The sequence below is a fragment of the Gossypium raimondii genome, chromosome 1 (assembly GCF_025698545.1).
Source record: "Gossypium raimondii isolate GPD5lz chromosome 1, ASM2569854v1, whole genome shotgun sequence".
NCBI classification, from domain to species: Eukaryota; Viridiplantae; Streptophyta; class Magnoliopsida; order Malvales; family Malvaceae; genus Gossypium; species Gossypium raimondii.
Window position 1 is genome coordinate 584209 of NC_068565.1, and position 15096 is coordinate 599304.

Here is a 15096-nt window from a genome sequence, read left to right on the forward strand (position 1 = left end):
ACCCATACTACATCATCACTTCGTCATTGAGTACTCACTGATAATCTCGATTAATTCTCAATTCAATTATTAATTATATAAATTGATCTAGACCGAATTAACATATTTAAATTAATTTTGATACCAATCAAAACTCAACTAATTAAACTAACTTATATCGATTTAATAAACAATTCATGGATAATTTAATTTTTATTTTATTTTATGTCCATTTGTTAACTTAAACAAATAATCAGAGTATATTAATGTTGATTACTATTTAACATTTTTAGGGCACAACTACAATTGTACTTACGGATGTAAGTAATGTACATCAACACAATTGATTGATAACCCAAAGGTTGAAATATCACATAAGTTTTTGTACTATTTAAAATTTAAAATTTAATCATTGTACTTTTATTCTTAAGAATTTTATCTGTTTACTTTTTAGATTTTAAAACTCAAGTTTAATTGTTAAACTGTTTTTTTGTTAAATTCATGTTTATTTTAATGTTAAGCGAGTTTTTTTTTTAATTAAAAATGACAAAATGTCACACCAGCAAATTTAACAAAAAAAACAATATTAACAGTTGGACTTAGATTTTAAATTTTAAAAAGTGGATGAATTTATGACATTTTAACCTAACCTCCATATATTCGGAACTAAACCAAAATAAATATAGATAATACAGATTTGAACTAAAATAAGCCCGAAGAAAGCCCACACATTGCAAGACCCGAACCTAGGTGTTTAAAATCCCAATACCTCAACCTTATTAACATGATAAGGTTTTATTCACAAGGTTCATTAATAGATCATTCGAAAATCCATTTATACTCGTACAAAAAAAATTATTTAAAAGGTTGAGAGCTAAATTTATCTCAAAAAAGAAAAAGAAAAAAAGAACAAGGGTCAATTTGACAAAAAAATATAACTATTAATGGCTAAATTTATCATTATGCCTATTAAGTTTATACATTCGAATTACTACGAGCAAAATTAAACATTACAAAGCACAACTTTGATATAATCTACCCTAAGACACAGCAACTCTCGAAAGGAGCTGCATATAAGGGCCATATATGATTTAAACGGGATAAACAAAAAACTAACTTGAATCAATATATTTGGACCGTTTATAAAATATAAATTAAAATTTTAAAGTTTCTCGAACTAATTTGATTTTTATTTTATTTATGTAATAACTAATTTTAATTTGTTATGATATAAAAACAAATGTTTTATATTTAAAATAATAAAACTAACTTAAATTCTATATAAAAGGGTGTTTTTAAAAAAATCATATATTTTTCTTTACTTAAAAATTATTGTTTTAAAATATTTATAAAAAATTAAAAATTTATCAAATAAAATTTAAAAGTCATAAATAAAAAATTATTTCATTAAAATAGATCAAAAGATCTAAAAATTAAACTAAATCAAATTATCACGATCAAATTTGAAAAAAAAAAAATTCTACCAAACCCAATCAACTAATCTATACCAAAAATGCCAAGACATGATTGGCTATATTTAGGGCACTTAATTGTGGACGTTGGCAAACGAAGAAGTCTAAACATATCTCACGTACGGAGGTTTCACGTGACCTTTTAATTGGGGTTAATAGTATTCAATGTTGAATTTAGTACTATTTTTATAATTTGGTATTTATATTTCGTTTTAATAGTCAATTTTATACTCGATTTTTTTTCTAATTAAGTACACGAGTTTAGCTTTAATACTAAATCCAGTACCTGAATCTTCTTTTCTCGTTTCAATTAAGTATTTACATTTTTTTACTATAATACGCGTGTCAAATATTCACTAAGTCGCATTATCTCATTTGGTTTAGGTACCACATTAAACATTGAAACGACACTTAAGTACCAAACTAAACAATAAAACTAAACTTAATTATCAATCGGGATGTTAACCTTTTTAGTTATGGATGGTGGTGGATTGAAGAAAGATGAATGTACCAGAGAGGTCCCTTTATTATAGGATTGATCGAATTAGTCCCTCTAGCATTGAGTTGACTTTAAGGAAACTTTTCATCCACTGCCACACTTCATGATTACTCATCCACTTAACTTTGATTCTCTTTAACGTCTTAAATTCATTGTTAAATGATTTTATCATATTTTATGTTAAATTTTTAAAATTTTCATTTTCTTTATTTTGTATTTATTGAAACGAGCGAGTAATTAATTATCCGTTTTCTATAGATCCATTAATAAAGTAAATTTTAGCCACAGTTTTAATAATTAAAAGAAAAGAATACATAAAAATTAGTTTAAATCTAGCTTATTATTTAATAATTTAGTGAAATATTTATAATAATTTATTCTATTATAACTATAAAAATTAATTTAATCTTTTTTTCTTAGCTAAATTTAGCCTTTAACATTTTAAAAGAATGAAATCACTTTTTAAGCGGAAATATTCTGAATACATTAGAATATATTTACGGAAATAACAACCCACATGATAGTCCATTATACTTTATGTTGACATGGCTCTATTTGTTTTATATGTCACATCAATAAATTATAAATATTAAAAGTCAAAAAATATTCAAAATAAAAAAATTAACATAAAGTACACATGAATTTTCATGCAATCTATCATATTTGAAAATTTAACATTTTGGTCAGCATTTCCGTTAAAAAAACAACAATTTGAATTTCTTTTTCAAAAGATTGATACTCGAAGTTAACTCTTTTTAAATGGTTGAGGTCAAATTTAACTAAAAAAGGGTCAAGTTGATAGAAATGTAACCTTCAAGAGCTTAATTTGCAATTATACCGAAAAAAACATTGCAGCTTTGTTTTCCCATTTCTTTAATGGTTTGTTTGTTAGGTTGCTGCAACCGAAATATTTATGAAGTTGTTACCAGTTTGACATATATGAAAATATATTCTTGAAATAAATTATTGAATAAATTATAAAAGAAAATATAAACCAAATTGATTTATATAGTTGTCAAGAACAATTGAGTTGGTATAATTAATTATAAATTAAATATTTAAAGGGTACTTAAAATAATTAATAAACAAAGTACTCAAAATGCCCCATGCTTAACCAACTTTTATGTCATTACAACTGGTAATTGGTATGAAAATTATCAAATACTTTAAAATATATATAAAAACAATTGATTTAATTACATTTTAAGTCCCTCTATTATAAAGACCTTATTAAATTAATCATTCTATTGTTAAATGAATTAATTTAGTCTCGATGCTATTAAAAAGAATCAAATAAGGTAAAATTTTATTAGTGTTAAAATTTAATGTTTAAAAGAAATATTATGTTGATTGAGTCTTAGATTGTTACTAATGCAAGAGGGCGCAGGTTCAAGTGCGTTGAAGCGTATTATCCTCCTATTTATGGATTGGGGAGAGGTTATGAGTAGTTCTAGGCATTGTGTCAAAAACTGCAAATGAAAAAAACAAATAATCTTCACCCTTTCCTGACATAATCAAAAGGTCTAATTTTGCCCTCAATCCTAGTACTTTTTGAACTTTTTAGTCCCGTTACTTTTAATTTCAATAATTCAATCCCTTTATTTTCTAATTTATAAATTAAAGTCCAATGGTTAATATCGTTCTATTAATTGATTTACGAAAAAGTGTTGTCAATAGGATTGTAATTTTTAAATCAAACATTTATATATTAGAACGCTAAATATTCAAATTTAATGTCAGTCTATTGTAGAGGTGCTCATGGGCCAGGTCGGGCCGGGCCCAGAAAAAAATTTCGGCCCGGGTCCTAGGCCCGGGCCCGGCCCGAAATATGGGCCTAGAATTTTTGCCCAGGCCCGATCGGGGAAAAAATTCATAAGCCCGGGCCCGGGCCGGCCCGGCCCGTTTTTTAAATAAATACTTAAAAATTAAAATAAAAATTAAAAAATTATTTTAAAATTTAAAAAAATTTAAAAAGTATTTTAAAAAAATTTAAAATTTAAAAAATTTAATAAAAGTATTTTAAAATTAAAAAATAATAAATAATAAAAATATTTATTATATTCGGGCCGGGCCGGGCTCGGGCCAAAAAAGTTGTGCCCGAGGCCCGACCCATTTTTTAATCGGGCCTCATTTTTTTGTCCAAGCCCATATTTCGGGCCTATATTTTTACCCAAACCCTCCCATATTTCGGGCGGGCCGCCCGGCCCATGAGCACCTCTAGTCTATTGATAGTGTTATTAATTGAACTTTAATCGGATGAGTTGAAAAAACTGAATTCCTAAAGATGGATTAAATTCCAAAAATTCGAAACAAATGGACCGGAGGTAAAATTAAACCTAAATTAAATATATAGATATTGGTTGACTGGTCATGAGTTGTGCGGATATGTATGACACTCATCTATTTAATAGAAAAAACACTATATTCTAAAGCTATTATTATAATAAAATTATGTCTCAATTAACACACAAATCAAAATAAAATTAAAAATATTAGTGTATTTTATTTAATTAATTATTTTAGATACAACAAACATTAAAAAAGCAGCCACTTTTAAATTTAACATCATTTTATGCACCTAACTTATAATTCAACTTTAAAAAGTTCTTACATTTTACCAAACAACTAACCTTTCATTTTACAACGCATTTTTTTATTATAAACAAAAGGGTTAATTGACCAAATATCCTCAAATTATCATCCAAATTCTGAATTGATCCTAAATTTATAAAAGTTATAAGTGTTTGTTCAAAATATCATTATTGTATCAACCAGATCCATTTGTTAGCTTAACCATGAATCTAGACACTAAATGCTAGTGCAGTGTAAAGCATTTTAAGACCATGCAGATTAAATTATAAACACTTGTATATATCATATAGACAATTGGATCGTATGTATTAAAAAATAGATAGTGCTGTTAAAATTTAAAAAAAATGTTATTTTTGACACGTTAGATCAATACAATTAATATATAAGATTGTTATACCCCTGTCGTAACTTGGACATCTGGCAACAACAGACACATCGTTGACATCCACGTTGACTTCTTTTGAAATAGCATCCTAGTAGGCCAATCCGGTCTTAGTACCTCCAAGTATGACCATCTGTTCCATCGTGTGGACACTATCCTAGCGTGAACACACTCCCAATACAATGAGGAATCTATTTAGGCATAATTACCTCATACTGATAGAGTCTCATGATATGCATACATGGTTAATACTGTAGGACCACTCGTCACTCAAGACTTGTGAAGGACAATCACCCTAATCAGTATTAGCGAGATCGAGTCTCATATAACCACCAATCACACATACCATGAACTCAATTATTCTCCTGTCATCATATTCGATCAAATTGCATATCAAGGAACCTTACCAAATCTACCAACTATGCCCTTCAATCGGCGCCAATATGACTCGCCTTTTTATTTTTGCATTCATAATGTTGGCGATCATACCACAAATCGATGTGTTCAACTTAAAGATGCCATCCAAAAAGGCCAATTGGAACAATATGTGGCCTGAGACACTTACCCGCTAAACAGGGCTAATAATCAAGAAGCGAAGCCTTCGAATAATCGATGTGAAGACAAAGGGAAGCGACTGATACACAAAGTTATCCATGTTTTGATAAGTAGCAGTAAAGAATGGGCTACCTCGAACTCTAAACAGAAAGTTTACCAACAAAGCATTCTAATTGTCTTTACGACAATGAAGAAGCCCAGATCGTCTCCTTAGGGCTTAAAATTCTCAAAGGTAGATTAACCATGTATTTTTTGGGCCACCTACACTCAATGTCACTAAATTATTACTAAGCTTGTGTTTTGGTCACTCAACTTAAAAAAGTTACAAAATGGCCATTGAACTATTTAAAAATTTTCATATAAGTCATTGAACTATTTAAAAGTTTTTATTTAAGTCATTGAGTTGTTAAGTTTTTTTTTAAAGTCCAGCTAATGAGCTCCAAGCGACAATTTGATTATCATTGTTGTGGATCAATACATATCGACAAGTAGAAAAAACATACATTAGGCCCAAGTAGATTTGACAGCCAGTGACAAAGATTAGAGAAGAAAAAACATACATTAGGTTCACAGATTCGTAATGTTTAAAGTTGTTTCATGAAAAAAAATTGAACTATAGAAGAGAATAGGAAGTATAGCTTTCGATTGGTGCAAGTGGTGCGAGTAGAGAAGGCTATACAACAACGATTTTAACAGTCCGGTCACTTAAATGAAAACTTTCAAATAATTAAGTGATCATTTTGTAATTTTTTAAAATTAAGTAATTAAAACATAAACTTACTAATAATTAATGACTTTGGTGTAATTTACCCTTATTTTTCTTTAGTGGTGTCCAACCATTACATATTTTTTTTCAAAGCGCTACCATCCAAAAAAAAACCCTTGATTGAAACTCCTTTAAAGTTTGCATCATACTCCATTGATGACATTCACAAGCTTTAAAAAAAAACCCTAAAAAATAGAGCAAATTTCATTGAAAAATGTTCAATCTTGTTCATTTTCTTCTTTTTGTTCTTCACCATCTACTTCAAGCTCAAGCCTTAACATTACCACAAGATATTTCAGCTTTAAAAGCCTTTAAATCCTCAATCAAACAAAGCTCAATCCCATCATGGTCTTGCCTAGCTTCATGGGACTTTTCCGACGACCCTTGCGCCGTCCCCCACCGTACTCGCTTTATCTGCGGCGTTTCTTGCTCGCCGGACGCCACTCGTATCACCCAAATCACGCTTGATCCTATTGGTTACTCGGGTCAACTCACCCCACTCATTTCACAACTCACCCAACTCACCACACTCGATCTCTCTGATAACTATTTCTTCGGTCGTATACCTTCTTCCATTTATTCTCTACGTAATCTCCAGACTCTGACTCTAACATCCAACTCGTTTTCCGGCTCGATTCCTGACTCAGTCACGGCTCTCAAATCGCTTGAAACATTAGACCTTTCTCATAATGCTCTGTCCGGGAAATTACCGAAATCACTTAACTCGCTTACGAGTTTAAAGAGGCTCGACCTGAGTTACAACAAACTCACTGGGTTTCTACCGAAACTCCCGTTTAACTTATTGGAACTTGCTTTAAAAGCAAATTCTTTATCTGGGTATGTCTCGAAATCAACTTTCGACGGGTTAACTCGGTTAGAAGTCGTTGAACTCAGTGACAACTCGTTTTCCGGTACCCTGGGAGCATGGTTCTTCCTCTTACCGTCGTTACAACAAGTTGATTTAGCCAACAACAGCTTTACACATGTCGACATCTCGAAGCCCGCCGGTGGTAACAGCGACCTCGTCGCCGTCAACCTTGGGTTCAACAAGATCGAAGGGAACCTCCCGGCGAACTTCGCCGACTATCCGATGTTGTCTTCCCTGTCCTTGCGTTACAATCGATTACGTGGCGCCATCCCATTGGGTTACAGCAAGAAAAAGTCTTTGAGGCGATTATTTTTGGATGGGAATTTCTTGATCGGAACACCACCGGCAGAGTTTTTCGCCGGCGATACGGAGGTTACGGGTAGTTTGGGCGATAATTGTCTACGGGGATGTCCGGCAAATTCTCAGCTGTGCTCGCCGCGGCAAAAATCGTACGCAATTTGCAAGCGAGCTTATAGTGGGAAACCAAGGTCTTAAGAGTCAAATTTTAGTCAACGTTGTTTATTTTTTTAAATAATAATAAAATAGTTAAAGAATTTGTGAAATAATTAAATAATTAATATGATGTAAATATAGTTTAATGGATTTGTTTTTTCTTTAAATAATGATTAGTGGTGTCAGCTTTGCTGGTACCTTGATGTTCATCCCTTCAGTCTCAAGTTTGGTTGATTTTCCCATGTGTTTTTTTCGAAAATAAATGTTATTTATATATCGAAGCTTATTTTTAGTTATGGTTGAGTGGAGTAAAATTTACGTATGATATAATAAATATTTTTTTTTGTTTTTTTTTTCATATGATTTTTATTAAAGGAAAAAAAAATAGAGGTACAGACTTTTAAAAAAAAAAGTATAGCACAAAGCAAGTAATGCTTCCGGAGGGAGACTATGAGGGGCAACACGAAAATGGAATCCCACAAGTCACCGTGGAGCCAGATGGGAGTCGACATTGGAGAAGGGATCCATGGCCAGCGAATGGCTTCAACCACCAATCTTGTAGGCTGGTACAACAAAACACGAGCTCCGTCTAGCGAAGGACCATGGTGAATGTGATAGATAGCACTCAGAGATAAACGCTACAGGAGAGAAGAAAGAGGGTTAGGCCCAAAGTCAGGAGTGATCGGAAGAAGGCTTTCAGATCACCGATAGAAGGTCAACGAACGAGAGGGGCACGGTTCAGACTTCATTTTGTCCAAGTAAAAGAAAAACAAATGGAAAGGTAAAGAAAAGGAGGAAGGAAAAAAGATCCGACAATGGCCGACACGAGGTTGATCGTGCCAACAATCACAATGGAAATGGGGAAAGCGAGGCTTCAGAGAGAGGGAAAAAAAAAAGAAATTGTAAGGTGCATTGCTGTATTTCTACATAAGGGTAAAACAAAAAAAAAAATTTAAGGGACCAAAAATGAATAGAAATTAAGAGGGAGTAAAGTGTAATTTTATCATTATTTTAATTTGTGATTTCATAAAAGTTGAATAAACTACATAAAAAAATACAAATTTAAAAAGAATTAATTTTTATAAATCATAAAACTAATAAAAATACGAATGTTTAGAAATAAATACTCTAACCCTAAATATATTATTTGAACATAAATATAAAATGCATCCATTAAATATATATACATTTTCTCTTCTATAGTTGCCATCCATATAGAAATCTTTTTCCATCATGCGAATGGTCGTCCGACCTCTAAGTTAGTGTCGCTCACCCCTTCCTGCCCTACATAATGTTCTCCATTTGCTCTTCATTGGCCTTTGTTTTCACTTTTGTCCAGCCTTTGGGGGTTATCGGATCTTATATTTTTTGTCACCAATGAGTCCTTAGTCAATTGGGGGGGGGGGGGGGAAGAAGGTCCTTGCGAGCTCTGTTTTGGTTGGAGCAAGGCTCGAAGGATGGTTACCCCTTCGGCCTTTAGGTTTTATTTTGTCTCTGGGCATCTTTGACACCATTTCCTCGTCATGTAAGTAAAGATAACCTAGAAGCCCGTTTTTTGTGCTTTGGTCGAGGATTCAGCCGTAGGTCGAGCAACCATTTGGGGTTTCCTTTTTTTATGTTATATCGTCTTCTATTTTGTGGCCAATCAGGGAAGGTCCATGGCATGTGCGACTGTTGCTTCTACTTGTGGACGCGATTCTCCCCTCTTGCAGCCCCGATATTACGACACTAGCCTTCCACTCTAATTTCGACCCGATTTCAAGACGGAGCTTGTTTATCTTCACGATCATGCTTGTGATGCTCCTCTATCGTAATTCGTTTGAAGTGAATGATCTTGCGCGCTTCGGTTTTGTTGTTGATGGTTGGAATTAGAGTTATTCAACCTTGGGGTTCTCTTTCTCCGAGAGTGAACCTATTAACTCTTTCACTAGTGTTAAAACTCATACAGTTATTATTGGTATTTTATAAAAAGTTTTTTTTTTATTTACTTCTTTCATACGAGTGTAACATCATAATTCTTAATTTTTGTTTTTAAATACAATGCTTAAAATTGTCAAATTGAAAGAAACTCGTATATCAAATTGAATATCAAAATTAAAGTTAAATTCAAGTATCAAATTGAACATTGAAGTAAAACTCAGATCCCAAAATAGTATATTAACCTTTGTTTTTTTACAATCTTTGGAGTTAGAGTTAATTGAGGATGATGGTATGCTCAACTCTTTTTCCCAAATTTTTAGGGTTATATTATAACTCCGGACTTATACCATAAGGCAAATGAAGAATCAGAACAATATAAATAATATAATTGGCACGAAAATGAAATAAAATATGATACATATACACCAATTGCAAACTCCAAAAACAAACTAATAGCACATAATTTTACTACATTTATTTTATTTGACTAATACCCTAGTGCTTTGCCAAATTCATTATTGGGTAGCCCTCAGACCTCAGCTTCAAACATCATATGGCAAAAAATTTAATCCGGCCACCGGACCAAATTGAAGCAAAATGGTCAACATAGACTTGAGGAAGCAAATAGCAGCAACAATGAGAACGATGACAACAAATGAGGCCTCGGGATTTAGGTACTTTCAGAGATTACCCTGATTTTGGATTCAAGCAAGCACCAAATATAGCGAACATAATAAAATCCAGTGGACCAAATCGAAGCTAAAATGTCAACATCGACTTGAGGAAGCAAATGGAATAGCAACAACAACAGCGGCAATGACAACATAATGAAGCCTTGGGATTTAGGTAGTTTTCAGAGATTACCTTGTTTTCGGGTTCAAGAAAGCACCATAGCCAAAAGAAGGGAATGAATATGGCAAACATAATCAAGTCCAATGGACCAAACTGAAGCTAAAAGCTCAATATTAAATCAAAGAAGCAAAAGGAACAACAACAACAACGACTGCGACAACATAATGAAGCCTTGGGATTTGGGTACTTTAAGATTTACCCGGTTTTAGGATTCAAGCAAAGCACCATAGCCAGGACACGGGAAGGAATATGGAAAATATAATAAAGAAAAGTGGACAAATTCGAAGCTAAAGGTCAACATCAAACCAAAGAAGCAAACACAAACAAACAATGGATATAATGAAGCCTTGGGATTTGAGTACTTTCGGATTTACCTGGGTTTCAGATTCAAGCAAAGCACCATAGCCAAAACAAGGAAATGAATATGGCAAACATGATAAATGCGGACAAATTTGAAGCTACAAGGTTAACATCAAATCAAAGAAGCAAATAGAACAACAATGACGAAGACGACTATGACTTAATGAAGCCTTGGGATTTAGTTACTTTGAGATTGATATTACCCTGTTTTTTGGAGCTGAGCAAGGGGAAGATTGTGATGGTGGAGCATTGAAATGGGCGAGAAAAGCATCAGCCAACATGTGCCCCAACTTAACCTGAGCCTCGGTTGTTAAATGAAGATTGTCCTCTTTCAGAGCCAACCCTTTGGCATCTACACATATTACGTTCGGAAGATCAATCCCCAGTTGTGCTTCCCTCACTTTCTCCATGTATCTCTCATCCCCTGATGCAATTGCAACCTGCAAATTATTCACCACATTATGAGTAGCATGCAATATGATTATTTCATAACGTTGATCACCAATCATCATCAATGTTGTTAAAGATTCAAGTGTAAAAATAAGCACTTGCCAAAGATTGTAGTGAAGTAAGACACAATATGTATGTGCAATGTATATGTATGCATATATAGCAATTATTGTTTTATCATGTATGTTGTTGAATACTCAAAATATTTATAAGAGGAGAGTTTGATAACATCTCGTTTCTTCCTAGTAGAGGTATACATAAAACTAACTAAAAGGTGACAAGTAATAAGCGTCTCAACATCATATAATATGAATTATTAATGTATTAAAATTTGTAAAAATAAATCAAATTCTGCTATTAATTTCTATACTATATTTAAGTTGCGGGTTTAGTCTATATACTCTTAAGTTTATCAATTTTAGTCCCTATACTTTCTAAACTTCGATAATTTCAGTCCTAATCCTAATGGTAGCAGCTAAATTCTTTACATCATATTCTATTATTAGTCCCGCACAACACCTGGTTGTGGATTTAATACATGCACTCCAATTTGTTCCCTTTTAATCTCTACGCTATACGAATTTTGAAATTTCAGTTCCGACAAAAAAATTTTGTGCGTATTAGATAAAAATAGCAAGAGATAATATGTTCATTGTATAAGATTTTGGAAATAATAGAATTTATATCAACCAATTTCACTGAAATTTCAAAATTCGGAAGAAAAAAGACCTAATTAGAATGGAAGGGCTAAATCCAAAACTTATGCATAATCAAGAACCTATGGATAAAAATTAATGATCCAAACCTGAATGATAGGAAGCGAAGGCAACCCAAGATCCTCACGCACATTATGAATCAACCTCTCCATGTTTTCCTTATAAGCTTCAGCAGTATGATACGACGGCGTATCACTCTCCCCTTGGTACCAAAGCAAAGCCTTGATTTCCCCTTTAGTCTTCTCCACACTCTCTTTACTTCTCTTAAGCATATTATCATACAGGTGCTGCCCACGTTCCCATTCCTTGATTGCAGTGCCACCCACGGCGCAAGGGACCAGACCCAAACACTCTCCGCCGCCGCCGAGATGGTCCTTCACCGCATTGGCGAACGACATCCCGGGCCCCACTCCACAGGCCTTACGGACGTCGATGTCGTGGTGTAGCGGCTCCCGGGCGGGTTCCCAGTGGAGGTTGGCGCTAAGGCGGATGATGGAAGCGTGTGGTTGAGAATCCAGTGGGACGACGCCATCCCAGTGGTGGTGGTGAACGCCGCCTCGGCCTGCCATGTTGCTTTGGCCTGAAAGGATGAAAATGTGTTTGGGTGTTTGTGGGAATTGATTTTGCTCTGTAACGGGGATTTTTGTTTCCTCCATGTCTATGGATTTTGGGATTTGTTGGGTTTGATTTTGATTATCCTTTAAGACTTGGTTTGGTTGAGAATTTGAAGCTAAAACTGGTGATGGAGATGTAAAGTTTGTTCTTTGGGCAAGTATCGATAGCAAGCTCTTATTATTACTATTTAGGTAGGTGTGTGATTTAAAAACTAGGTGTACGATTCAGCAGTGATGTGGAACCAGACTGGACCATTCCCTCGAAAATCGATTGGTATATATTGGTTCCCATAAAAAGATTCAATGTGATTTATAATTTTTTAAATATTTTCTATGAATTTTAATTGTTTACATAAAATATAAAAATTAGGATTAAAACAATGTTTTTTAAGGGTTAGTTTGGATAAGCGGTGTGTTTACTTGCGGTTAGTGTAAAAACAACGGTGGCGGTGAAATTAGATACTGTAGCGATACTATAGCGTGAGACAAAAAGTAAGCTAAATGCACCGCACCCAATCGTCCATCCAAATCCACCCTAAGTTGGATTGGTGATTGACTCCTTTAGGTCATCGATTTGTCAGTTTGATCAGTTCAATTGAAACATTATTAAAAATTTTGAAAAAAAAATTAGTTCAACGGTTAGTTTAATCGATTTTTTAGGTGGTTCAACCGTTTGTACTGTTTCCCGGTCTAACCGGTTCAAAGTCACTTTTGGACCACTCCTATCAGTCGGTCTAGCTCAAACAACATTGGATTAAATTTGTTATTATATCAATTAAAAAGTGTCATTTAATAGTCGAGTGAGAAAAAAAAATTCAAAAAGTTTAGCAATCAAATTTACAATTTTTTTTGTTAAGTGACCAAAATAAAATTTTACCCAATGTTTAGTAACTAATGGTGTACTTTACTCTAAAAATACTCATTTGGAAGTCATGTAACTAAAAATTTAACATGTAATGAACGAGGTTGTTTGAACCAGATTGGACTAGTTGATCAGATTGATTGGATTGTGAGCCGACTAGGGTATTGGTTCGAAAAAAAGCATTGAACCGGTTGGGCCATGAATTGATAATTATCGGTTGAATCAGATTTTTAATGATTTATTTAATCAATCATATGAACCAACAAATCAATGGCATTGTAACAACCCAATTTTCAGTGGTGTCGGAAACAGTGATTTGGGATCACTAAATCCGACATGTAAGCTTGAAAATTTAATAAATTAATAATTATGGGTCAAGTGTGAATTTAGAAAAAATTTTGAATTAGTGAATTTTGTGATTTAAAAAAAATTAATAGGTAAATTTGGTCTAAAATGAGGTATCGAGACCTCGAACTCATAAGCCAAGCCATAAATATTTTTATAAATATTTATGGAGTGTCATTGAATTAGTATAAAAGTTTCGTTAGAAAAATTTAACATTTGGATAGTCAATTAATTAAAAATGACTAAATTGAAAATAGTGCAAAATTTGTTAAATTGTGATTAATAGCTTAAGTGACTAATAAAGAGGGATTTAAAAGACAATTAGGCCTAAATTATATAGGCTGGACGGTTTGGGCAAGAAAAATCAGCAAGAAAGTAAGGAGAAACAAGGGCAAAATTAGAAATTTTGTAAATTAAACATATAAAACAAAGACAATATTGAAAAATCTAGAGATTTCTTCATAATTCATCAGCAAAAACGCCATAGGAGGTCTGAAACAAGCTGGTTTCTCATATTTTTACCCCATATCGAGAATCCAAAGATAAACGCGGAAAAGAGAAAATATCAAACTAGTCCCTGAAATATTACAACTCCTACAAATTGGCCTAGGTAAGTTCATACGGCTGAACTTTTATGATTAATTGTTAATGTGGGAATGATATAATGCATTAATTCGTATATTGTTGTTGAATTATGATTATTGTAAAAATGAGAAAAAAATGAGATTGTAAGTTCAAATTAAGGGATACGCAGGATTGAGTACATACGTTCAGTAACCAGTGATGAATTGACGAATAAATCCATGGTGGATCCATAGCAAATTGTGAAACTTAGGTATGGTATTTCAATAAAGAAAACCATACTGAGTTGTGAAAAGTAGGTATGGTATTTCAGTAAAGAAAACCATACTGAGTTACAGTATTGTAAAAGATTCAAGCAAATTGTGGCACCGGGCAAACGATGTACTCAAATCCACAAGACGATCCTCAATTTGACAAGTATTTGTAAGTGCAATTGAAGCTAAATGTTGGAAATAAGTTGATATTTGATATTGAGCTCGATTGAGTAAATTCATTGTTCGAGACTGTGGTTGGCAGTAAATGTTGAATTATACTTGTTTATTAATATTGTTAGTGAAATCTTGATAAGATTTTATTATGGGCTTATGAACTTACTAAGCTTTCTTTAAGCTTACTATTGTGTGTTTAATGTTCTTTATAGATTGATGTGAAATCAGTGGATCGAATCAACACATCAGGACACACTATCCAGATCACTTCGGTAAATTTTATTGTGCATCATAAGGTTTATATGACATTTATAGGGTTTAATTGAAAAGAAGTGAAGATGTTATAAAGTTGGTTATTAACATTTTTTTTACTAAAACAAATTTGGACAGTAGCAGTAGTT

At 32.9% G+C, this 15096-nt stretch overlaps 2 protein-coding genes across 2 annotated transcripts; one reads left to right on the forward strand and one right to left on the reverse strand.

Moving 5' to 3' along the window:
* Window positions 1-6369: 6369 nt before the first annotated feature.
* Window positions 6370-7775, forward strand: LOC105773330 (LRR receptor-like serine/threonine-protein kinase EFR). Its single transcript, XM_012595118.2, has one exon. It carries the CDS (start codon window positions 6460-6462, stop codon window positions 7606-7608), a length of 1149 nt encoding a protein of 382 aa, XP_012450572.1. The 5' UTR covers window positions 6370-6459; the 3' UTR covers window positions 7609-7775.
* Window positions 7776-9848: 2073 nt separating this feature from the next.
* LOC105773367 (probable carbohydrate esterase At4g34215) lies at window positions 9849-12663 on the reverse strand. Its single transcript, XM_012595177.2, has 2 exons — window positions 11954-12663; window positions 9849-11138 (listed from the first exon to the last, which is right to left on the reverse strand). The coding sequence occupies exons 1-2, from the start codon at window positions 12518-12520 to the stop codon at window positions 10881-10883; spliced, it is 825 nt and encodes a 274-aa protein (XP_012450631.1). The 5' UTR covers window positions 12521-12663; the 3' UTR covers window positions 9849-10880.
* Between the last annotated feature and the right edge of the window lie 2433 nt (window positions 12664-15096).

Bases quoted from the DNA above. Each gene is read 5' to 3' on its own strand.
- LOC105773367 (XM_012595177.2), bottom strand. From the start codon at position 12,520: ATGGAGGAAACAAAAATCCCCGTTACAGAGCAAAATCAATTCCCACAA. The intron at 11,139-11,953 runs GTTTGGATCATT...AATAATTTGCAG, and splicing joins CTTCGCTTCCTATCATTCAG to GTTGCAATTGCATCAGGGGA.
- LOC105773330 (XM_012595118.2), top strand. From the start codon at position 6,460: ATGTTCAATCTTGTTCATTTTCTTCTTTTTGTTCTTCACCATCTACTT.